We start from the raw sequence: 25,241 nt of genomic DNA on the forward strand, positions 1-25,241 counted from the left end.
ATTTCTGTAGTTTAATATGTCCTTTTTCTTTCCTTTTTCCCCCTCAGGTATGGCCTCACAAGTCTTGGTCTACCCACCGTATGTTTATCAAACTCAGTCAAGTGCCTTTTGTAGTGTGAAGAAACTCAAAGTAGAGCCAAGCAGTTGTGTATTCCAGGAAAGAAATTATCCACGGACCTATGTGAATGGTAAAAACGTTGGAAATTCTCATCCTCCCACGAAGGGTAGTGTTTTTCAGACAAAGATACCGTTTAACAGACCTCGAGGACACAGCGTTTCGTTGCAGACAAGTGCTGTTGTTTTAAAAAACACTGCGGGTGCTACAAAGGTCATAGCAGCTCAGGCGCAGCAAGCTCAAGTGGAGGCACCTCCGATTGGGGCGTGGCGACACAGGTTGAATTTCCTAGAAGGCCCCCAGCGATGTGGATTGAAGCGCAAGAGTGAGGAGTTGGATAATCATAGCAGCGCAATGCAGATTGTCGATGAATTGTCCATACTTCCTGCAATGTTGCAAACCAACATGGGAAATCCAGTGACGGTTGTGACAGCTACCACAGGAACAAAACAGAATTGTACCACTGGAGAAGGTGACTATCAGTTAGTACAGCATGAAGTCTTATGCTCCTTGAAAAATACTTATGAAGTCCTTGATTTTCTTGGTCGAGGCACTTTTGGCCAGGTAGTCAAATGCTGGAAAAGAGGGACAAATGAAATTGTAGCAATCAAAATTTTGAAGAATCACCCTTCTTACGCACGTCAAGGTCAAATAGAAGTGAGCATATTAGCAAGGCTCAGTACTGAAAATGCTGATGAATATAACTTTGTACGAGCTTATGAATGCTTTCAGCACCGTAACCATACTTGTTTAGTCTTTGAGATGCTGGAACAAAACTTGTATGACTTTCTGAAACAAAATAAGTTCAGTCCCCTGCCACTAAAAGTAATTCGACCCATTCTTCAACAAGTGGCCACTGCACTGAAAAAATTGAAAAGTCTTGGTTTAATTCATGCTGACCTCAAACCAGAGAATATTATGTTGGTGGATCCTGTTCGGCAGCCATACAGGGTTAAGGTGATAGACTTTGGGTCGGCCAGTCATGTATCAAAGACTGTTTGTTCAACATACCTACAGTCTCGGTACTACAGGTAGGTGACGGCTACTTTTTGGCTATTTAGTAAATGCTGAATTTTGGCTAAATGAAATAATTTTGTGTGTGTGCATGGTGAAAAAGCTTGGATAAAGAAATCAAGATCAGTTTAGGTTTGAGGTGTTAAAAAGATTTTTAAAATTTAGGCATAAAATCTGCGCAAACAGAATAGGAATCTCTATGCAGTTCCAAGCCAAAGACATTTGACTGGTTATTTTTATTGTTAATAGAAGACCTGAAAGAAAGATTAACGACGATCAAACAGAAGTCTTCAAATGTTGGGAAAGGTTTATAGTGATTTTTGTATATATCTTTGGGCATTTCAGCACTTAAAAAAGAACTAGTTTATTAAGGACAATTAGATGTAACCAAAGAACTAGTTTATTAAGGACAATTAGTTGTAACCGGCTACTTAGAAAAGTTATATATGAGAATTCAAAAAGTTATCCTGATTAGCAATTTTAAGATTCAGAAGATTCAGACACACTTCCCTGGCTGCCATAAATGTTCAGGAGACTTTTCCAAAACAAGTTTGAATATTCTTTCCATCTATATGTTATGGGTAGTGCTATTTTGGTTTTGGTGTTACGGGTTTAAAGAAGAAAATAATTTCCATGTAAATATTGATAAAGTGCTGTAGTGTCATGATTACTATAATGCTAGGTAGTCTTAAGGGCTAATGATTACCAAGATTCAAAAATATCTTCTTGAGTAGGTAAAATGGTTTTGGATTCATGTTTTTATCATTTTGAGAAATTGTTTTCATTTCAGCGTGAATGAATTTGTGGTCTTGGTGAACTCTAGAGCCCCAGCACAGTGGGCAAATACAGGAGCTGCCAGTATTGGCCATTAAGAAGTTAGTGAATAGACAGATACATGCAGTTTATTGCTGGGAATTGTTAGAATGTGAGGATTATAAATTTAGACCCAGCAAGGGGTAGTTATTTTCTGTTTCCCCTCCCCCCCCCCCGAAGATGTATTTACTTATTTTTAGAGAAGAGAGAGAAAGAGTGCGGGCGTCAGAGCGAGCACTAGTGAGCATGAGCGGGGGCCGGGGGGTGGGGTGGGTAGAGGAGAGAGACAAGCCAATCTGTGCCCAACCTGGAGTCAGAAGTGGGGTGGGGCTCAATCCCAGGACCCTGAGATTGTAACCTGAGCCAAAATCCAGAGTCAGATGTTCAACTGACTGAGCCACCCAGGCGCCCCTATTTTCTGGTTGTATCTACCTTTGTACTAACCTCTCATCCTGATTAGTTTCTTGCAAATACGTGCCTTAGTATCCAGGACAAGATCTAGGAGAAATTAATAAGCCACTACAAAAACCAACTGCAAATATAGGCCTTGCCATCGGTAGGTCATTAGGAGTCCCATATTTATGTCAGTTAGTGATAATTTATTAAAATATGTATTAGAAATTAGGAACATAGCCTAATTTATTCTTTAGTATATTCCTGATTGTAAGATTTTTAGTACTAGAGTGCTAGATACTGTTCCTTTTAAATGGTTTACAAGATATTGTAGGGGCACCTGGGTGGCGCAGTTGGTTAAGCGTCTGCCTTCGACTCAGGTCATGATCTCCCAGGTCCTGGGATTGAGCCCCGCATCGGGCTTCCTGCTCAGCAGGGAGTCTGCTTCTCTCTCTCTCCCTCTGACCCTTTCCACCACTCATTCTCTCTCTCAAAAAAAAAAAAAAAAAAAGATAATTGTGTTAGAGTAGTAATTCCTATTTAATATACCCTATAATTACATTTATTTGATCCTCTGTACTCCTGACAGATTTTTTTTAATGTAATGAAATACAGGATTAGCTTTTAGTTCATTTTTTTTCCAGAAAAATTATTTTAAAATCTTATTTAACAGCATGAGAAGAATAGTGTTTTTTTCCTTCCCTTTGTGCTCTATGGATTCTGTCTTAAGAGCTTTTAGTTGTCAGCTAGCATATTATATAAACCCCCAGGCTCCAGCTGCTTGGGCTCTATATTTAGTTCACTTGTTAGTAAATGACTTCATTTTATTTGGGTCCTGCATTATACTGTGTATCAGATTTAGCTCCGTGTGATACCTAGAGTCCTTCTCTTTATTTGAAATCTTTTGGATGAGAGTAAAAACAAAAACAAAAACACTTTATTTTTTATACTTGAGAACATTTATTAAACATTTATTAAATGTTTCAAGAGAGTAAAGGAAATCCTTTAAAAAGCAATCTGAAATGCTAAATATTTTATGATGTTGATTTCTAGTATTAGGCCTTTGCACAAATATTAGCGTCTGTTGGGAATGAAAAAAAATCTATGAATAATTGCTAAGTATAATTAGTAAGTTTCTAATTTGTTTTTCTGTATAAATTTCAAGTAGATAATTTATCTGAATCTCACAAGGTATGCAATTGCTAACACAAATTTTGTATTTAGAAGAAAAAATGAGATTCTTATTTGTAAACAAGGGCTCGTGCTAGTAGCATTTTGGTTGATGTTGCTTGGGTAAAAACATTTAAAAAAGGACTTTATGTTAATTAGATTCAAGAGTTAAGAGTAAGTATTAAGGTAGACTGGTGAAAATGTCTTATAGTCCTTAATTATGTAGTTTTAATATCTAGCGTAGTTTTGCATGAAAATAGCAGGTAACCATTAATCTTTTTCAATATTTGTTCACCAATTTTGGCTGAGTTTTTAACTAAGGTTACTTGAAATTTGATTAGACAGTAAGCAAAAGTGTCTTACACTTGATTTTTAACTCTTTGTTAAAAATATGTTGTATTTAAAAATTGAAAGCAGGAAGTGGAAACTTTTACCAAATTAAATATTTTTGAGCTAATCACAGTATGAACACACATATCCCAAGTTCCAGGGTAAACGATTTGTGTTTAAACACAGGTTCATGTGTTACTCTATTGAACTGTGCAACACAGAAATGTAGTAGGGATATCTTAAAATAGACAGGGGACAGTGGCCAGAAATTGTTGACTACTATAGATGGTGAGGCTGTCTAACCTCTTGCAGTGATATAAGCCAGAAGTACATGCTAAGGGCATTGATTTGCTCAAGGTCAGCATGTTCTAAATTCAGCTGCGTGAGGATGGTTTCTGTCAAGAACACGCTGGGCTCTTGAATGCATAAAAGGGTTTAGCAGCAGAAGGTGCTGTGTTTATGAGGTGTGGTGACAACATTCAGTTCACGAATATTTTCCTTTTCTTTTAAATGTAGAATTCTAGCCTGTGGTTTGAGTCATTTCAGTACACAGAGACAGGAAAGTGGGCTGTAAAGTAACCTGAAAAGCAGTTGTATTTATTGCAAGTTTACTGAGTAATTTAGCATTAATTGTTGTTGAGGTAAAAAATGCTTCCTATTTTGCCTGTAATAGTTGACAGAATGGTGTGTAATGATAATTAATTTAGGCTTATCAGTTTTTGTTTAGCGTATTCCCATCCCTTTATGCCGAAGTATCAAAGTTCCTGTAACAAAATTAAGATACATAGAATGACCCATACAATGATAACCAGGACTTTAAATAGGGTACTCTATAATAATAGAAGACTGTGTATGTATACTAGGTTTTTTTCCAAGTGCTTTTATGTATATTTCCTAGTTTGTTTCTCATGTCTCCCCCCTGAGTCAGGTAACACAATTGGTAGAATTAAGTAGAAAACAGGCTTATAAAAGTCAAACAGGTCCAAATTTACACTGCAAATTTAACTCAATTTTTGTTGAGTTCTTTTTGTGTGCTGGCACTGTGCTAGGGATACAGAGAAAACATGATTTCATCATTTAATGGAGGAGAAAAATGGTTTGTCTTAAGAAGTCCTAGGGTACAGGTGTGTACAGGGTGCTATGGGAACACAGAGGAGAGCACTTAGCCTCATTTGAGGGTTGAAAGAAGGCTTCTGGTGAGAAATAACCCTTGAATGAGCCTTGAGAGTAGAGAAGGAGTTAGGATTGACTAGTATTAAAGTTCTCTCTCTAAATCACCCTTACCCAAAAAAATTCAGTATTGGCTGAAATTGCTGACAGTGTCTTCTCTGTATTACGGAATAGTTATTTTTTGGGGGAATCCTTATTAGGCAAAAGGTTGTCAGCTGGGTTTTGTTTTAACAGAATTTTTTTTGTTTTTAAAGATTTTATTTATTTATTTTAGAGAGAGTGTGTGCAAATGTGGGGAGGGACAGAGGGAGAGAATCTTAAGCAGACCCCCTGCTGAGTACAGAGCCTGCCATGGGGCTCGATCCCACCACTCCTGAGATCATGATCTGAGCTGAAATCAAGAGTCGGATGCTTAACCGACTGAACCACTTAGGTGCCCCTTGTTCTAACAGAAATTTTAATAGAAGGGATGCCTGGGTGGCTCAGTGTTTTAAGTGTCTGCCTTTGACTCAGGTTATGATCTCAGGGTCCTGGGATCCAGTCCCACATCGGACTCCTTGCTCCGTGGAGCCTCCTTCTCCCACTGCCTGCTGCTCCCCTTGCTTGTGCTCTCTCCCCACCCCCCCCCCCCCCCAGACAAATAAGAAAATAAAATCTTAAAAAAAAAAAAAAAGTTTTTTTTTTTTAAAGATTTTATTTATTTATTTGACAGAGAGAGACACAGTGAGAGAGGGGAACACAAGCAGGGGGAGTGGGAGAGGGAGAAACAGGCTTCCCGCCGAGCAGGGAGCCCGATGCGGGGCTCGATCCCAGGACCCTGGGATCACGACCTGAGCCGAAGGCAGACGCTCAACGACTGAGCCACCCAGGCGCCCAAAAAAAAAAGAAGTTTTAATAGAAGTTTCCAAAGTCTGCAGTGAAGTGATTTTCAGTGCCATACATTGTGGCCACAGATACAGATTATTTTACAGTTCAGTGGTTTTTAGTATATTCACAGTTGTGCATCATCATCACAATTTTAGAATATTTTCCTGACCCCCAGCAGAAACCCCTTTACTGTATCCTCTAGCCATCTTTCCCCACTCTCCCATTCTCCAAGCCTTAGGCAAACAAAAATCTACTTTCTATCTCTATAGATTTGTACATTCTGAGCATTTCATATAAATGTATTCATACAATGTGTGGTCCTTTTTGACTTTTTCTTTCATGTAGCATAATGTTTTCAAGGTTCATGCTGTAGCATGTTATTAGTAATTCATTTCTTTCTGTTGCTACCTAGTATTCCATTGTATAGCTACATCACATTTTGTGTATCCATTCATTTAATGGAGATCTTTTAAAATTTTATCAATGGAAAGATACATGAATAGAAAACTATAAAATAATCCACAATTAAGTCTTTCATTCAGGATATTTAGTGCATATAAAGTGTAAAGTATTTTGCTGGGTGCTGGTTATTCATTGAGGAGCAGAAATGCAGACCTTACCATTATGGTGTTTTCAATCTATTGGGTAGATAACCAAAAAGGTAAAGTAGTACTCTGATGAAAATGAACAGGGAGAGAGAACAACAGCATACCTACTTTTTTTGTTTCTGTTTTTTAACTTTTTGCTTTGAAATAATTTTAGACATACAGAAAATTTGCAAGGATACTACAGAGAATTCCTGTATGCCTTTCACCAGGATTCTCCAAATGTTTCAAATTTAAACATTTTACCACCCTAGTTTTATCACTCATTCTTTCTCTATGTTCACACAGACACACACGATATTTTTTCTTGCATGTTTGACAGTAAGTTTCAGACATGAGGCCTCCTTACCTCTAAATACTTCTGTGTATATTTCCTAAACATAAGGACATTCTCTTGCATAACCCCAGTACAATGATTAAAATCATCAGTTAACATTAATTCAATATTATTGATTTGATGAACTGTTTGAACTACTCAAAATACTATTTGATTTGAGGAAATTAAAATCAATTCAGTACCAGTGCTTATTTATAGACTTTATTCAGATTTTACCAATTTCCTCACTGATGACCTTTTTCCTCCCCAGAATTCAATTGAATATCACACATTGTATCATTTACCATGTATGTCCCTTTAGTGTCTCTTATCTGGAGTAGTTCCTTGGTTCTTTCTTTGCCTTTCATAACCTGACATTTTTTTTTTTTTTTTTTAAAGATTTTATTTATTTGACAGAGCGAGATACACAGCGAGAGAGAGAACACAAGCAGGGGCAGTGGGAGAGGGAGAAGCAGGCCTCCTGCAGAACAGGAAGCCCGATGCGGGGCTCGATCCCAGGACCCTGGGATCACGACCTGAGCCGAAGGCAGATGCTTAACGACTGAGCCACCCAGGCGCCACCATAACCTGACATTTTTTTAAGTAGGCTCCACGCCCAGCTGTGGAACCCAATGTGGGGCCCTGAGATCAAGACCTGAGACGAGATCAAGAGTCGGACACTTAAACCGACTGAGCCACCCAAGTGCCCCAACCCTGACAATTTTTTTTTTTTATTTAATTGACAGAGAGAGAGACAGCGTGAGAAGGAACACAAACAGGGGGAGTGGTAGAGGGAGAAGCAGGCTTCCGGCTGAGCAGGGAGCCCAATGTGGGGCTCGATCCCAGGACCCTGGGATCATGACCTGAGCTGAAGGCAGTTGCTTAACCAATTGAGCCACCCAGGCGCCCCCCAACCCTGACACTTGTAAAGAGTACTGGATAGTTATTTTGTAGAATGCTCCTCAATTTTAGTTTGTCTGATGTTTTCAGATTATGCATTTTTAGAATAACTGCACAGAAGTGATGTTGTGTTCTCACATATTGGGAGGAATATGATGTCATTTTTTCCCATTACTGGTTAACTTTGATCACTTTGTTGAGGTCGTGACTGCCAGATTTTTCCACTGTAAGGTTTTTTTTTCTTTGTAATTAATAAGTATCTTGTGAAAAGGAACTTTGAGAGTATACTGCTTTCTCATCTTACTTTCACAAACCAGTTTTAGCCTCTCTTGGTGAATATGGCCTTAAACAATTACAACTATGGGGTTGTGAAATGATGATTTTCTAATTCTACCATTCCTGTATAAGGAATTCTTTCATAAGGAAGAATTTTCCTTTACTTAGTCTTTTGTTTCTGTATGGGCTCATGGATTCATATTCATTGGGTTATAATGTTACTCATTATTATTTGTTTTATTGAATAATTGTCCTAAACTGGCCAGCGGGAGCCACTTTAAGCTTGTTTCTGTCCCTTTGCCATGGCCCCATCCTCCCTTGAGTGCTTACTTTCTGGTACCACAAGATGTTCCAGACTGACTTTGTACCTTCCTTCCCCATCTCTGATACTGGCTATTTCTCTAAGGAGCTCTGGTTCCTTTTATTGGAGAATGGTGTTTAGAGAACAAGATGGATGCTAGTGGCAGATGTGCTCATTGGTACTAAGGTGTTACTGCTTTTAGACCCTTTGAGTGGCAAAGCTAGAAAATGCATGTGTGTGTGGTGTTTATGTAATTCTCTATCTATCTGTTTATATATTAAAACCATGAATTCATACTCCTCTGTCCAGTTCTGACACCTCAGAGTTCGTTCTGTCCTTCCTTCCTTTATAATCCCTTTTATGATACCAGGAAACTTGGCTCTGTTTATCCACCATATGTTACTTATTAGCTCAATTCTAGAATACATTTAATGTAGTTTTGGAATTGCTACCCATACCATTGCTAATTTACTAACTAGAGTACAACATTTATTTACAGTTCTTTTATACAGTTCTTTTATTCTTTAGCCATAGACTTGGAGCATGTAGTCAAAACACTGTGTTTTAAGTTACTTAGGTTCTTCTCCAAACCTCCACCTTCAAGTGTGATTATGTTATTTATTTGAAATATATTTAAGTTCATTTCTTCGTGTTTCATTTTGGGCCCATCCGTGTCTTTGTTTGTTTGACTATGTGAAACATTAATGTGGGTCTATAAATTAGAAGCATGCTAAAACCATCAGAAATGTCACACTCTCTCCTCCTCACCATCCTTCCTACCTCATTCCTCCCTAACCCCTTTTAGTAACCATTATCATTAGTTTTTCTTTTATTCTTCGTGTGGTGTGTGTGTGTGTGTGTGCGTGCGTGTGTGTGTATGTGTATCTGTGTGTTTGGCGAGGGGTATATAAACAGATAAATGTTTATTTTCTCAGTTTCCCTTCTTACAGGAAAGGTAACATACTGTAGATATCTGTTTGCACTTGGCTGTTGTCCCTTAACAGTGTTTCCTGGAAATCACTTCACGTCAATTCATAGAGATCTTTTTCATTCTGTTTTATTGCTGAATAGTACTTCATTATGTGGATTACCGTAGTTTATTCAGCCACCTTCCTAATTATTGACATAATGTTTCCCAATTACAGTTACGAAGAATAGTTTTTGTGCATATCTATTTTTGTATTCAAGTTGTATCTTCAAGGTAAATTTTCAGAAGTGGGATTATTTAGTCAAAAGGTAAATGCATATATAGTTTTGTTAAATATTGCCAAATTTCTCTGTCAGAACTGTACCAGTTTGCATTCCCACCAGCAAAATACGATAGCGCCTATTTCTCTAGAGCCTTGCCAGCAGAGTATGTTATTCTTTAACAGTTTGCCAATCAAAATTGATTGGCAAAATTGTTTATATAGTTTTATTTTACATGTCTCATTATGAGTGATAGTTTTATTTTACATGTCTCATTATGAGTGAACTTAAACATCTCATATTTAAGGGTCATTTTAAAATTGTTTGTATGAGTGGTGCCTGGGTAGCTCAGTTAAGCATCTGACTCTTTTTTTTTTTTTTTTTAAGATTTTATTAATTTATTTGACAGAGAGAGACACAGCGAGAGAGGGAGCACAAGCAGGGGGAGTGGGAGAGGGAGAAGCAGGCCTCCCGCCAAGCAGGGAACCCGATGCAGGGCTCGATCCCAGGACCCTGCGATCATGACCTGAGCCGAAGGCAGACGCTTAACGACTGAGCCACCCAGGCGCCCCAGCATCTGACTCTTGATTTCAGCTCAGCTCATGATCTCAGAGTCACAAGATTGAGCCCTGTGTTGGACTCCCTGCTCAGTGGGGAGTCTGCTTCTCTCCTTCTTTCTCTCCCTCTGCCCCTCCCCCTGCTTGAGTGTATGCTCTCTAAAATAAATAAATAAACGAATCTTTATAAAAAAAAAAATTGTGTGTATAAATGTGAATTTCCTGTTCATGTCTTTTGCCCATTTTTCTATTAAGAGTTTGGTCTTTTGTCCATCAGTTTTAGAGATCTCTTATATATATGGGTGTTAGCCCTTCATTTGTCATATATGTTGAATTTTTTTTTCATTTTGACTTTTTGTGGTTTTATTTGCCTTGTAAAAAGTTTTTTGTGTGTGGTCTTTTTTTTTGAGAGTGTGAGTTTGTGGTGGTGGGTGAAGGGGCAGAAGGAGAGGGAGAGAGAAAGAATCTTAAGCAGGCTCCACGCTCAGCATAGAGCCATGCTGGGTTCGATCTCATGACCTTGAGATCATGATCTGAGTCGAAATTGGATGCTTAGCTGAGTGAACCACCCAGGCACCCCCTGAGTGTGGTCAGTTTTATCAGTCTTCTCTTTCATTGCCTCTGGATTTTAAGTCATACTTAGAAAGCCTTTCCCTAGCTGAGTTCAAAGAGGCATTCACCTTGTTCCCTTCTAGTACTTACTGAATTTCATTTTAAATATTTAGATCTCTATTTTAAGTTTATTACAATTGGTGTGAGGTGTGGATCTAATTTTTTTTCTTTTTTTCAAGTAGCTAATCAATTGTAGGGGCTTTAGATTGGGTGGATAGAGAAAAATCTCTAAGGACACGATATATTAAACTGGGGCCCGAAGGGAGACCACCAACCAGAATGGATGGAATGAGAACTGTGGGCAAAGAAAGAGCCTGTGTGGAGGTTCTGAGGTTGGAAAGAGTTTGATAAAGAATCTGAAAGCCTGCCAGTGAGACTTAGGCATAGTGGAATGGATAATGTAGGGTTGTGATTTGAGGTTGGAGGGTAGCTGCTATGGTTTATGTTTTAATCATTCTGGCTGCTATTTGGAGAGGGAAGAGGACCAGAATGAGAGTAGGAGTAGGAAAACCATTAGGAAAGAGGCATTAAGGTAATCCACAGAGAGGACATGGTGGCCGTGGAAAGAAATGGATTGATTGGTATTAGTGTGGCAGTGGATTGTGCTTTTTCTACTAGGATACTCCCCCTCCTAGGGGAAGATGCTTTGTTATGGTTGATATTTGTTGACTTAAATTGTATATGAATTTAGACATGCACCTGACTTCTATGGATATCTGTATCTAAATATATATTTAACACCGTGTGTTAAAACTCCACATTAAAACCAAACAAAAACAAACAAGAAAAACAAAGGAACCTGGAAAACTCTCCATTACTGGTATTTTAGACATGACTGACTACCTGAAACAGAGGAAGTGAAATGTAGACTTTGACATTTCTTTAAGCTAAATCACATTTTGTTTTTACAGTTGAAGTATTTCAGGCTGATTTGTTTTATAATTCCTCCAAATCATGGTAGCATTTTATCTTCTAAAAATGACTACTTTATGTTATCATTTATTAAGATAAACATTTAAGGTGCCTGGGTGGCTCAGTCGGTTAAGCATCTGCCTTCAGCTCAGGTCATGATCCATGGATCATGCATTGGGCTCCTTGCTCAGCGGGGAGCCTGCTGCTCTCTCTGCCTTGTGCTCTCCACCCCCCCCCAACAAATGAATAAATAAAATCTTAAAAAAAAATTTAAATAAAAATAGGCTCACAGATTACATTCTGTTTTGCAGTTTGCTTTTGTTTAATTCTATACCTGTGGCCTTTTCTTTTTCCAATGTAAGTTTCTGTAGATTATTCTGTGAAACTGTTAAATAGAATCTTCATGTGTGAACTCATTTAGATACTAATTGAACAGATTAACTGTAAAGAGGCAGTTATAAGGCAATAGAGAAAATTTGAATGTTAGATGGTATTAGGGAATTACTGATTTTTTAATGTGATAAGAGCATTGTGGGGTTTTTGTTTTTTTTTTTGAGAGGGGGAGGGTGGAGCATTGTGTGGGGTTTTTTTTTTTGAGAGTATGGGGAAGGGGTAGAGGGGGAGAGAGAATCTTAAGCAAGCTCCACGCTCAGTGCAGAGCCCGACGTGGGGCTTGATCCCAGGACCCTAAGATCATGACCTGAGCCGAAATCAAAAGTTGGATGCTCAACCAACTGAGCCACCCGGGTGCCCTGTTTTTTACTTAGTTTTAGGCAATCTGTTATTTCTAATAGGTGAAAAATGGAAATCTTGATTATTAATGGGAATCAAGAAAAACATCCTTTTACACTTTGTTTTGAAATTATTTCATCAAATTACAATTTTAGATATATTAATATTTGTTAATATTTAGAAAGGAATATTAATTATCTTTCTAAAAATTGCTGTATAGGGGCACCTGGGTGGCTCAGTCATTAAGCGTCTGCCTTTGGCTCAGGTCATGATCCCAGAGTCCTGGGATCAAGCCCCGCGTCGAGCTCCCTGCTCAGCGGGAAGCCTGCTTCTCCCTCTCCCACTCCCCCTGCTTGGGCTCCTTCTCTTGCTGTGTCTCTCTCTGTCAAATAAATAAAATCTTAAAAAAATAAAAAAAAATAAAATAAAAATTGCTATATAATATTAGAGCATTTTTATACTTACTAACCCCTTTCTTTACATATTTCTTCTGAAAACTTTTGTCCGTTCTGCTCCCTGTATTAGAAGAACAAATTGGAATAATTTGTAAACTGTACTATCATCTTGAGCTATCAATTTGGTGGCCAAAATTACTTTTAATATAGAATTTTTTTCCATTTTTTTATTGTGAAAAAGCATAACGTAATATCTATCATCTTAAACATTTTTAAGGATGCAGTTCATTAGTATTAAGGATGTACACATTGTTGTAAAACAAATCTCTAGAACTTTTTCATCTTGTACCTTTGAAAATCTGTACCCATTAAACCGCTCCCTTTTTTCCCCTTTCCCCATCCCCAGTCACCACCATTCTGCTTTTTGTTTCTATAAATTTGACTGCTTTAAATATCTCATGGAAGGAGACTCATATAGTACTTCCCTTTTGGTGACTAGTGTGTTTCACTTAGTATAATGTCCTCAAGGTTCATCCATGTTGTAGCATGTGTCAGGATTTCCTTCCTTTCTAAGGCTGAAAAATTCCATTGTATATTCCATATTTTATCCATTCTTTTTTTTTTTTTTAAGATTTTATTTATTTATTTGACACAGAGAAAGAGCGAGAGCAGGAACACAAGCAGGGGGAGTGGGAGAGGGAGAAGCAGGCTTCCCGCTGAGCAGGGAGCCCAACGCGGGGCTTGATCCCAGGACCCTGGGATCATGACCTGAGCCGAAGGCAGACGCTTAACGACTGAGCCACCCAGGCGCCCTGTTTATCCATTCTTTAGCACTGGACATTTGGGTTGCTTCTACCTCTTGGTTGTTGTGAATAGGGCTGCTATCAGCATGATTGTACAAATACCTCTTCAAGACCTGCTTTCAGTTCTTTTAGCTGTGTACCCAAAAGTGGGATGCCTTGATCATGTGGTAGTTCTGTTTTTGTGATTTTTAAAAAATTATGTTGAATAAAAGCCTTTAATGTCTTGGTAAAAAAAAAAAAAAGCCTTTAATGTCAAAGGTTATCAATTTTTTTTCCCTTGTGCTGTAGGGCTTTGTTTTAAAGGTGCGTATTGTCTCATGAATGTACTGTAGTAGGATGTAATGATAACAGCCCTGACATCACACACCTCAGAATGTATGTGCCTGTTTGTTTCTGAGTCTTCAGCATTTTCCTATGAATGGAATTCATTGCTGTGGATGTTATTAACAGAGTGCCTGCTGCTGCAGAAGAGTGCCAGTTTGGTGGCCAGTGAATAATTTAGGCATCAGCGGGTGTGGTAAGATTGTATTACTTAGGAGAAAGATCTAGTATGTGTTAGACTTTGACATTAAAAAGAACAAATGTTTCTTTTGTGAGGAGAACACTCAATTACAAAAAATGTTGAATATATTTATCTAAAAACAAGTATACTAAATAAAAAATTATTCAATTAATGTTTTTTTAATTATAAAAGTAATGGATGCTCACTGTCAGAAACAATTCAGTAATCAAGAAGTCTCTGAAGCAAAGCAGGAGCAATTTCCCCACTTAATGTTGAGGTTTTATACTATAATTTTTTATATTTTATACTTTAAGCAGTCCTCTTTTTGTTTGTTTTCGGGTAATGCCACAGGAAACCTTCTTGTATGTCCTTGGACACTTGTTTGGTACATTTCCATGACATTTCTAGGAGATTTGTTGGGTCAAAGGGTATGTTCATTTTGCTGATGGGTGCTGCCGAATTTCCTTCCAGAAAACATATTACTTTAGTTTATAATCTCACCAATAGTGTTTGAAAATGCTCTTTTCTTCACATTCTTGTCATCACAAGGATATTTCTGGTTTTTCAAATTGTTGGCTTTAAATAGGCAAAAACTAAAATCAAGTTTTAAATTTTTTTAATCACCTGCAGTACATGAAAAAAAGCCTTCTGTCATAATGTCGTACTGGTAGATGTTCTTTTTTATGTGGGGAGTGAAAATAAACAGGGTTAATATAATAATAACAACATTTATTGACTGCATAGTACCAGCCACTGTGCTAGAAACTTTTCGTAATTACCCCATACCCTTATAACAACCTTGACTAGTGGTAATACTACATTTTACAAAGAGGGAATTTGAGATTCAGTATGTTAAGCAACCTACCCAGGGTGGTACATAGCTTTATAAATTGCAGAGCTGTGATTTGAACTCAGTTCTGCCTCTCCACTTGACCATGCTCTTTCTCCAGGGATTTTTCCTCATCTTCCTGAAATCCCTCTCCTGAAGGACATTGTTGACTTGTTTGTTAATCACCAAATATGATGGATTTTTTTTTTTTTTAAGTCCACATCTGGCTGGACTTCTATCATTCGGCACTGTTAGTGCTTTATTTTACTGAAACTTTCTTAGTTGGTTCCTGAACACTATACCCTCAGTTTTTTCTTTCACTTCTCTGACAAATTTTCTTGTTCTTTTTCTCACTTCTTAAATGAATACATTTTCCTGAGTTCAGTCCTGCGCCCTTTTCTCATTCAGTATTATTTCCCTCTTGGAGATTTTACTCTGTCCCTTGACTTCAGTTTGTTTAATATGGTAAGCTTTCAGGTACCTTCCTATAGCCCTGACCTCCCGTTGAATACCTAATTTCTGTTTTTAGTTCTTTCCTTAGACAGTCTCTGGATGTTATTAACTCACATTCATGATTCATGTTTCTCCCAAAGACCTACATCTTCTCATCGTCTCGTATTACCGTATCAAGATTATTAAGGGGTGCCTGGGTGGCTCAGTTGGTTAAGCGTCCAACTCTTGGTTTTGGCTCAGGGTTGTGAGATCAAGGCCCGTGTCAGGCTCCATGCTGGGGGTAGAATCTGCTTAGGATTCTCTCTCTCCTTCTGCCCCTTCCCAACACACTCTCTCTCTTAAAAAAAAAAAGATTATTTAAAAACCATTTTCCCTGTTACTCAGTGTGGGAAACTGAGTTTTTGGCTTTTGTTTCCCTGTTATATATCTAATCATAGTGTGACCAAATCCTAGTATTTTTATCTCTGAAATAGCCTCACATGTAAATTTGCCACACTTCACCCTGCCTTGTTCTGGTCTAGACTTCTGTGCTAGATTAGAAATTCATTTTTTAACCTATAGTCTCTGCCTCTTATAGTTTATCCTGCATTGTTATACATGTGTTATGGATTGATTTAAGAAATCACAGACCTATACACAGACATAACTACCTGAAAATTTATTTTTACTACTTTATGCTTTCTTACCCCCTAGTTCCTGATTATAGAGTGTACTTACCAGCAAATGTCACAAACTAACGACCTCTTGGAAACCTAATTGCGGTGGTATCAAGATTATGGCATGACTTTGGCCTTGAAATAGTCCTGTACAATTGGAAAAAGCTGACAAAGTAATCAAAAAAGTGATTCAAATACTTTAAAAATGTGTGAGTAGAATGTTATGCTTAGGAAGCTTTTGGTAACTTTTCAGTAGATTTTCTAGTACACGCCTTGATAACACGAGCCCTATATCTCTTTTCCTGTATCACAAGTCTTTTATTGTCCACTCTCTTCTGTGGTATGGAGCTGTTTCATATTGTAGCAGAATGTTCCCTGGCATTGTAAATGTGGGTTGTTTTTTTTTTTCTCTTTCCTCCCTCAAGGCTAAATTAATCATCAACAGTTCCTAAAGATAAAATATTTGTATTAAAGATGTTATGTAGAAGCAAATAATTTTAGAGTGGGAAACATTTACATAGACATTCAGTCTAACTTATATTATAGAAGAGGCAACTGAAATCCAGTATACCTAAATGAGAATTGGTATATCAGCATTTATAAATAACTCTTTTAATTTTTACATGTATTTATATAGGTATCTTTAATTTTTAGTAATAGCAAAGTAATAATAAACGTATCCTTTGAATCTAAGGATATAGCTTCTTTATAAATGGTAAGACATAATTGTGGAATTTGGCAGTCAATCAGTCAGTTGGTGAAAGTCACCTGAAAACAGGATGTCGTTTTCTTTTTTTTTTTTTTTAAGATTTTATTTATTTATTTGACAGAGAGAGACACAGCGCGAGAGGGAACACAAGCAGGGGGAGTGGGAGAGGGAGAAGCAGGCCCCCTGCCGAGCAGGGAGCCCGATGCGGGGCTCGATCCCAGGACCCTGGGATCATGACCTGAGCCGAAGGCAGACGCTTAACGACTGAGCCACCCAGGCACCCCTCATTTTCTTTTTTTTAAGATTTTATTTATTTATTTATTTATTAGAGAGAGAGAGAGCGAGAGCGCGTGCGTGTAGGAGTGGTGGGGGAGGGGGAGAGGCAGAGGGAGAAGCAGACTCCCCGCTGATCAGGGAGCCCATTGTGGGGCTCCATCCCAGGACCAAGATCATGGCCTGAGCTGAAAGCAGATGCTTAACCAACTGAGCCACCCAGGCACCCCCAGGATGCCATTTCCAAACAAAATACTTCCAGAAGTGTTTAGAAAGAGTAAACTCATTGAGAGAATTTATATTTGAGTAATATGGTGGTGAAACCATGTAACATGAAAGAAGTATGTGTGTGAATCTTTTAAAGCTTTATTTTGTTTGCTCTAAATTGCTTCTCATTAACATATAACTACTCCTCCAGAGAGAATGTCACTGAATTAGTAACAAGCTTCTAAACACTATAGTATTCAAAATATATGATATGGGGTGCCTGGGTGGCTCAGATGGTTAAGCGTCTGCCTTCGGCTCCGGTCATGATTCTAGGGTCCTGGGATCGAGTCCCACATCGGGCTCCCTGCTCAACAGGGAGCCTGCTTCTCCCTCTGCCTCTTCTCTCTGTCTCTTATGAATAAATAAATAAAATCTTAAAAACAAAAACAAAATATATGATACGCTAGTGTTCCTTTTTTAGGGCTTACAAGAAGACCTTAGACTTTTCACTGGTTCATATGAGGCATTAAATACAAAGTATTTTTTTGGGGGCGCCTGGGTGGCTCAGTTGGTTAAGCGACTGCCTTCAGCTCAGGTCATGATCCTGGAGTCCCAGGATCGAGTCCCGCATCGGGCTCCCTGCTCAGCAGGGGGTCTGCTTCTCTCTCTGACCCTCCTCTCTCTCATGCTCTCTCTCTCTCTCTCAATAAAATAAAATAAAATAAAAAATCTTTAAAAAAAAACAAAAACAAAGTATTTTCGAAGAAGGATAGAATTTAAAAAAACAAACAGTATACTTTTGTTTGTTGGTGCTAAATAATGTCAGGTAACAAATTATGCTACTGTATTTATTCACAGGCTCATAATTCCAGTTCTGCCACTTAATATGTCAACTAGAGCAAATTGTTTAACTTCTCTGAGCCCAGTTTACTCATCTGTAAAATAATGATGCTAATAGCTACCTTAAAGTTTCTTACATAATGCATGTAATGCATGTAAAGCACTTAGTACAGTCTTGGGACATTGTATTTGCTTTATAAATAGAAGCTATTAGAAAAAAAAGAGTGTATGGTGTAAAGGAAAATGATGCAGTGGTAGCAAGATGATAAGGAGTCTCCCAGTTGTTCCCTGGTGGCCTGCATGGTGTATAATGTGCCGCTGTTCCTCTTCGGAGCAGAACTTTTGAAAGCTTTCATGAAGTAACTGCATTTGTGTTAATAATGGCTAATGCAGCCATTTTTTGTAAACTATTTTATTAAAATATAAGATAGTATAAAGTGCACAAATTTTAGGTTTACAGCTTCATTATTGCAATGTGAATCGACTATTTGGATGTTCTATTTTGTGAAGTTTCTTTTGCCTCATTTTCTATTTGCTTGACAGTCTTGCTCATTTGTGGTTTTTTTTTTTTTTTCTTTTTTCTTAAAGATTTTATTTATTTGAGAGAGAGAGAGAATGAGAGAGAGAAAGCACATGAGACGGGGGAGGGTCAGAGGGAGAAGCAGACTCCCCGCCGAGCAGGCAGCCTGATGTGGGACTCGATCCAGGGACTCCAGGATCATGACCTGAGCCGAAGGCAGTTGCTTAACCGACTGAGCCACCCAGGCGCCCTCATTTGTGGTTTTTAAAGTGTTCTCAATATGAAACCTTTTGGAGAAATGTCTTCATTCTGTGGCTTTCTTTTTGACCTTCTTAGAGCTGACTTAGGTGAATACATGGACTAATTTAATACATGGTCTTATTTTTTTAATATATAGTTGACCCTTGAACAACATGGGTTTGAACTGCATGGGTCCACTTATATGTGGATTTTTTTTTTATGAACACGGTACAGTACTGTAAATATATTTTCTCTTCCTTATGATTTTTTAAAAAAAAGATTTTAAGTAACCTCTATACCCAGTGTGGGGCTTGAACTTGCAACCCCTAGATCAAGAGTTGCATGCTCTACCGACTGAGCCAGCCAGGCACCCCATCTTCCTTATTATTTTCTTAATAACATTTTCTTTTCTCTAGCTTACTTTATTGTGAGAATATAGTACATATATATATATTATTTGTATATATAAAACACAAAATATATATTTATTAACTCTTTATGTTATCATGAAGGCTTCTGGTCAGCAGTGGACTATTAGTTGTTGTTGAGTTTTTGGGGAGTCAAGAAGTTATACATGAAGTTTTGATTGTATGGGAGTTGGTGCCCCTAACTCCTCTGCATTGTTCAAGGGTCAACTGTAGTTTCATTTTTCAAAATCCTTTAGATTAACACCATTTGTGTCCTATTTAACAAATCTTCATCTGCTCTAAGATCACTAAGATGTTTGTTTTCCTGTGTTTTGTTTTAAAAGCTTTATTGTTTTACCTTTCACATTTAGTTAGAGATGCCATCTCTCTGGAGTTGATTTTGCATATAGTATGAGGTAGGGATTAAGGTACATTTCCCCCCATGTGGATATCCCTTAACACCATTTATTATCCCACTGCACAGCAGTAACCACTTTGTCGTAAACCAGGTGTGCGTTTGTATGTGTGGGTCTGTTTTTGGACTGTCTTGTTGTGTCCTTTCATTATTTTGTCTGTTGGACCAGTACCACCGTGTCATTACCATAACTGATAGTGTAAGTCCTCCTGCTTGTTCTTCAGAGCATTGTTTCTGGTTCTTTGCATTTCTAGACGAATTTCAGAATGTCTCAGTTTTGCAAAAAATATTTTAATTTCTGAAATATATTTTCTCCAGGTATACTTCGGGAATTATTTTCTTTCAGCACTTTGAAGATGTTATTCTGTTATATTTTGGCTTCCATTATTTCCATAGAAAATTGGCTCTTTTGATGATGGTGATGTGTCCTTTTTCCCCTCTGTGGCTGCATTTAAGTTTTTCTCTTTGGTGTAAGCAGTTGACTCTGAGGTGTCTGTGTGTGTGTGTGTGTGTGTGTGTGTGTGTATGTGTGGTGTTATGTGTTAAAATCAGGAATTTGTTAATTTAAAAGTAAATTTCAGTTTTCTGGTGAAATTTTCTTGAACATTTTTATTGTTATTTTAAAGTCCCTGTTATAATTTCACTGGCTAGATAACTCTGAGGCTCTTCCTATTGACTTTTTTCGTCTTTTCTTTCTTTACATTTGACTGTATTTCCTGTTAGGCTGGTAACTTTTTTTGTTCGCTTGCTTGCTTGTTTCTTTAGTATTCAATCTTAGGTATGAAAAATTCTTGAGCTCTGCTGTTCAATATGGTAGTCTTAATCACTAATGGCTATTTAGGTTTAAATTTAAATTAATTAAAATTAAATAAATTTTAAAATTCATTTCCTCAGTCACATTAGCCACATCTCAAGTGCTCAATAGCTGCATGTGACCAGTCCTGTCATTGCCAAAAGCTCTGTTGGGCAGTGCTGTGTTAGTGACTCTGGATGGTAAAATCTTCCTCCAGAGATAGTTCTCTTTTATTCTGGAAGCCAGGTAGAGTAGGTAGCTCATGTTATTCCAAGTGAGGCTTGTCTATTTCAGTTTGCCCTTGTTCCTAGGATGTAGCCCTTTGTGGTTTCATTTGAAAAGCTTGGGGGCGCCTGGGTGGCTCAGTCGTTAAGCGTCTGCCTTCGGCTCAGGTCATGGTCCCGGGGTCCTGGGATCGAGCCCCACATCGGGCTCCCTGCTCGGCGGGAAGCCTGCTTCTCCCTCTCCCACTCCCCCTGCTTGTGTTCCCTCTCTCACTGTGTCTCTCTCTGTCAAATAAATAAATAAAATCTTTAAAAAAAAAAAAAAAAGAAAAGCTTGGAGTATTCACAAGGCCCATCTTTCTTGGCAGGTTCTGAATTCCAGTTTTTGTTTTCCCAGCCCAGTGGAATAGCTGTAGGCTAAATTTAGGCCACTATTTTCTGTCTCCCCACCCCCCCCCCACCATGTCTCACTGTCATTTGGTGACTATCTCAAGGAAATGTAAAGTCAACTTTAATAAGTTTTCTCTTTGGTCTGGGATTTTGTTCCCTCCAGTCCTAGCTGTCTTGTCTGCTTTCTGATGACTTCACACAATTTTTTTTTTCTTTAAATAATAGACTTTATTTCTTAGAGCCATTTTAGGTTCACAGCAAAATTGAGCAGAAAATACAGAGTTCCCATATCCCTCCTGCTTCTACATACATACAACCTCTCCCATTATGACACCCCCACCCCCTCAGCCACATCAGTAAATTTGTTAAAATTGGTGAACCTACACAGACACATAACTGTCACCCAAAAGCCACTATACACAGCTGTGTGTGTGTGTGTGTGTGTGTGTGTGTGTGTGTGTGTGTGTTCAGCCAGTTTTTGTAGTTGTTCTCCTTGGGGATATTAATCTGATAGCAGCTAAGTAGTACCCTTCCATTTTCTTTCATTAGGTAGAATTTAACTCAGTATATTTGAAAATTTCTTAATGATTTCTAACAATTCTTTGGAATTTTTATTTGTTGGGATTAATGGTTCTGGTAGGAAAGTATGCAGGGTTAGGTATGTAGGGAAAAATATATATGTGTGAGTGTTTAATATTTTCATATTCCCTTAATTCTATTATTCCAGGTACAGACATTGCTTAATGTAGTTGGCCATTTTGTAGGTTATCAAATATCTGAGAATTTAAAATGTATATTAAAATGGAATATATTTGGGGAAGCATTGTGTCTAATTGAATATTTTGTGTTCATTGTACTTCTTTAAGGAGTGATTTCTGTTTATAAAATACTCTGCCAACGGCTGTATGAAGTATAAAACCAAGCGAGAGGCAGCTCCTGATATTAAAGACCTTATGTTCTCCTTAATAGAGAAGATAAGACACATGTTAACAGGACTGCTTGTAGAAGGCACATTTTATATCTCACAAGATTTAAAGGTTAAACCCAAGTTTCTGTTTTGGCACTGCCATTTATTGACCCTGTGACCTTGGGGAAATCACTTAGTCAACTTCAGATGCTTTTGTTGGAGGGAAGGGATATTAATTATGTGCCAAGTACTTGGTTTTATTGTCACAATAATCTGGAAAGGCAAGTATATCCCTTATTTGCAAATGAATGAGTTGAGGTGGCAGTAACATTTGTAACTTGCCTAAGGCCTAGAGTTTTGTAAGTAGCTACCAGAGCTGGGATTTGAATTCTCTTCTCTGTTACTCCAAAGTCTGTAGTTCCTTGATTATACTAGCACATAACAATCTATTCTGAGAAGTATTGATAAATATTCCTTGAAAAAACTGATGATAGTATAATACACACTTCTAAAAATAAAGCGTAAGATAGCATCACTCCTGTGGTATTCCTGCTGAAAATAGCATAAACCTCATGAGGAAACATTAAATAAACACAAACTGAGGGACATTCTAGAAAATAACTGGCCTGTATTCAAAAATGACAGTATCATGAAAACCACAAAAATGCTGAGGAACTATTTTAGATAAATGAAACTAAAGAGACATGGGTCTGGGATTTATTTATTTTTAAAAATTTTGTTTGATATAAAGGAAGGCATTATTGGGATAGTTGGCAAAATCTGAATAATAGTATTGTATCAGCATTAATTTCCTGATTTTTACAAATACATTGTAGCTATGTAAGAGACTGTCATTTTTTTTAGGAAGTACACAATGAAGTATTTAGGGGTAAAGGGTTACTGTGTCTGCATCTTAACTCTTAGATGATTCAGAAGAATTGTATTTGTGTGTGTGTGTAAGAGAGGATAATACAGATGTGGCAAAATGTTAACATTTGGAGAATCTGGTTGAAGAATTCTTTGCATTATTTTGCAACTTTTCTGTGAGTCTAGAAGTATTTACAAGGGAAAACATGAAAAACTAATAATATTCAGTAGTTCACCCCTTATCGACGGTTTTACTTTTTGCGGTTTCTGCGGTCCCGCCCGCAGGAAATGATCCTCCCCCTGACTTGCTGTCAGAGACTCAAAACATTACAATGCCTGCATCATTCACCTCACTTCATCTCATCACATAGGCATTTTATCATCTCACATCATCACAAGAAGAAGGGTGAGTATGGTACAGTAAGATATTTAGAGAGAGAAAGAGACTACATTGACTTAACCTTTATTACAGTATATTGTTATAATTATTCTATTTTATTGTTAGTTATTGTTGTTAATCTCTTACTGTGTCTAATTTATAAATTAAGTTTTATCATAGGTATGTATGTATAGGAAAAAACAGGTATATATACTGTGTGTGTGTGTGTGTGTGTGTGTGTGTGTGTGTGTGTGTTTAGGGTTTGGTACTATCCATGGTTTCAGGCATCCACTGAGGGTCTTAGAATATAACCCTCATGGGTAAGGGAGGAGTACTTATTTGCCTAACTGTTAGAAGATTATTGGCCTTTAAGAGATGGTATGCTCCAGGGGCACCTGGGTGGCTCAGTCGGTCAAATGTCTGACTATTGATTTTGGCTCAGGTCATAATATCAGGATTGCGAGATCTAGTCCCGAGTGGGGAGTTTGCTTGAGATTCTCTCCCTCTCCTTCTGCCCCACCCCTTGTTCATACACCTACCCCCTGCTCATACACACCCCTCTCATGCATGCACTCTCTCTCAAAAATAAATAAATAAATCTTTAAAAAAAAGAAAGAAATGGTATGTTCCAGAGTGCCACCAGATTGTGTAAGATCATCTGATGAATCAATGCCTAACCTTTTACTTGCTTATTAATGCATAGGTATATGGTCCTATAATTAAATAATGCATTTGTAATAGTTCATAAAATAAAGATGATTTATCTGTGTGGTGTTCAGGAGCTTGGACTCTCACTCAGACTGCGTAGGTTTATTTACAAGCCCTGCCTTGAAAAGTTGCTTCTGTACTTTGGTTTCCTCATCTCTAAAATGGGATAATACAGTACCTACCTCAGAGGGGTTTGTTAGGATTTAATGAGATAATGAGTGTAAAACATTTAGCATAGAATCTGACTCCTATTAAGAGTTCAATAAACAGGGGCACCTGGGTGGCTCAGTCGTTAAGCATCTGCTTTTGGCTCAGGTCAGGATCCCAGAGTCCTGGGATCGAGCCCCGCATCGGGCTCCCTGCTCAGCGGGAAGCCTGCTTCTCCCTCTCCCACTCCGCCTGCTTGTGTTCCCTCTCTCGTTGTGTGTCTCTCTCTCTGTCAAATAAATAAATAAATCTTAAAAAAAAAAAAAGTTCAATAAACATTTTGTCATTTTCAGTAATTATTATGAAGTTATAAAATTGAATCATTTGGGGCCCCTGGGTGCCTCAGTCAGTTAAGCGTCTGCCTTCAGCTCAGGTCATGACCCCAGGATCCTGGGATCGAGCCCCGAGTCAGGCTCCCTGCTCAGCTGGGAGCCTGCTTCTCCCTCTCCCTCTATTGCTCCCCCTACTTGTACTCACATGCTCGCTTGCTCTCTCTCTGTCAAATAAATGAAAGTCTTTAAAAAAATTGCATCATTTATTGCAATTAAATATTTTTTGTTGTCTGATTTATTTTATTTTTTTTAAAGATTTTATTTATTTATTTGACAGAGAGAGACACAGCCCGATGTGGTGCTCGATCCCAGAATTCTGGGATCATGACCTGAGCCGAAGGCAGACGGTTTAACAACTGAGCCACCCAGGCGCCCCTGATTTAGTTTAAATATACCTTATAGATTATGAGCTTCTACTGGCACCTACTGATGATACATTATAATTTTAAATATATCTCATAGTTAAATTTAGGAAATCTTGGATTGTTTTGTACTTCCCTCCTAATCACCTATAGAATAGGGATAACGACATTTATCTTGTTACCTCATAGAATAAAATATTTGAACAGGTTGTAAAATACAAATGCAATACAAATGTAAGTTACATATTGATTTTTTCATCCAATAGCATCTAACCAAACATAAAGAACAGACACATTCAAACTCAGTTGTTAATGTTTTTCCTTTATTTTTTACAGATATTTTTCTTTTTCTTTTTTTTTTAAAGATTTTATTTATTTATCTTTAATAAACACAGCGAGAGAGACACAGCGAGAGAGGGAACACAAGCAGGGGGAGTGGGAAAGGGAGAAGCAGGCCTCCCGCAGAGCAGGGAGCCCGATGCGGGGCTCGATCCCAGGACCTTGAGATCGTGACCTGAGCTGAAGACAGACGCTCAACCGACTGAGCCACCC

At 38.0% G+C, this 25,241-nt stretch overlaps 1 protein-coding gene across 6 annotated transcripts in view; it reads left to right on the forward strand.

Moving 5' to 3' along the window:
* HIPK3 (homeodomain interacting protein kinase 3) overlaps positions 1-25,241 on the forward strand; it is a 92,482-nt gene that overhangs the window by 30,361 nt on the left and 36,880 nt on the right. For all 6 annotated transcript variants that reach the window (XM_032413883.1, XM_032413887.1, XM_032413886.1 and 3 more), the window contains exon 2: positions 48-1,146. In XM_032413883.1, coding sequence (XP_032269774.1) covers positions 50-1,146 — 1,097 coding nt within the window. In that variant the 5' untranslated portion in view covers positions 48-49. The remainder of the gene's footprint in view (positions 1-47; positions 1,147-25,241) is intronic.

The sequence above is a fragment of the Phoca vitulina genome, unplaced genomic scaffold (genome assembly GCF_004348235.1).
Source record: "Phoca vitulina isolate PV1807 unplaced genomic scaffold, GSC_HSeal_1.0 scaffold16, whole genome shotgun sequence".
Lineage (NCBI taxonomy): Eukaryota > Metazoa > Chordata > Mammalia > Carnivora > Phocidae > Phoca > Phoca vitulina.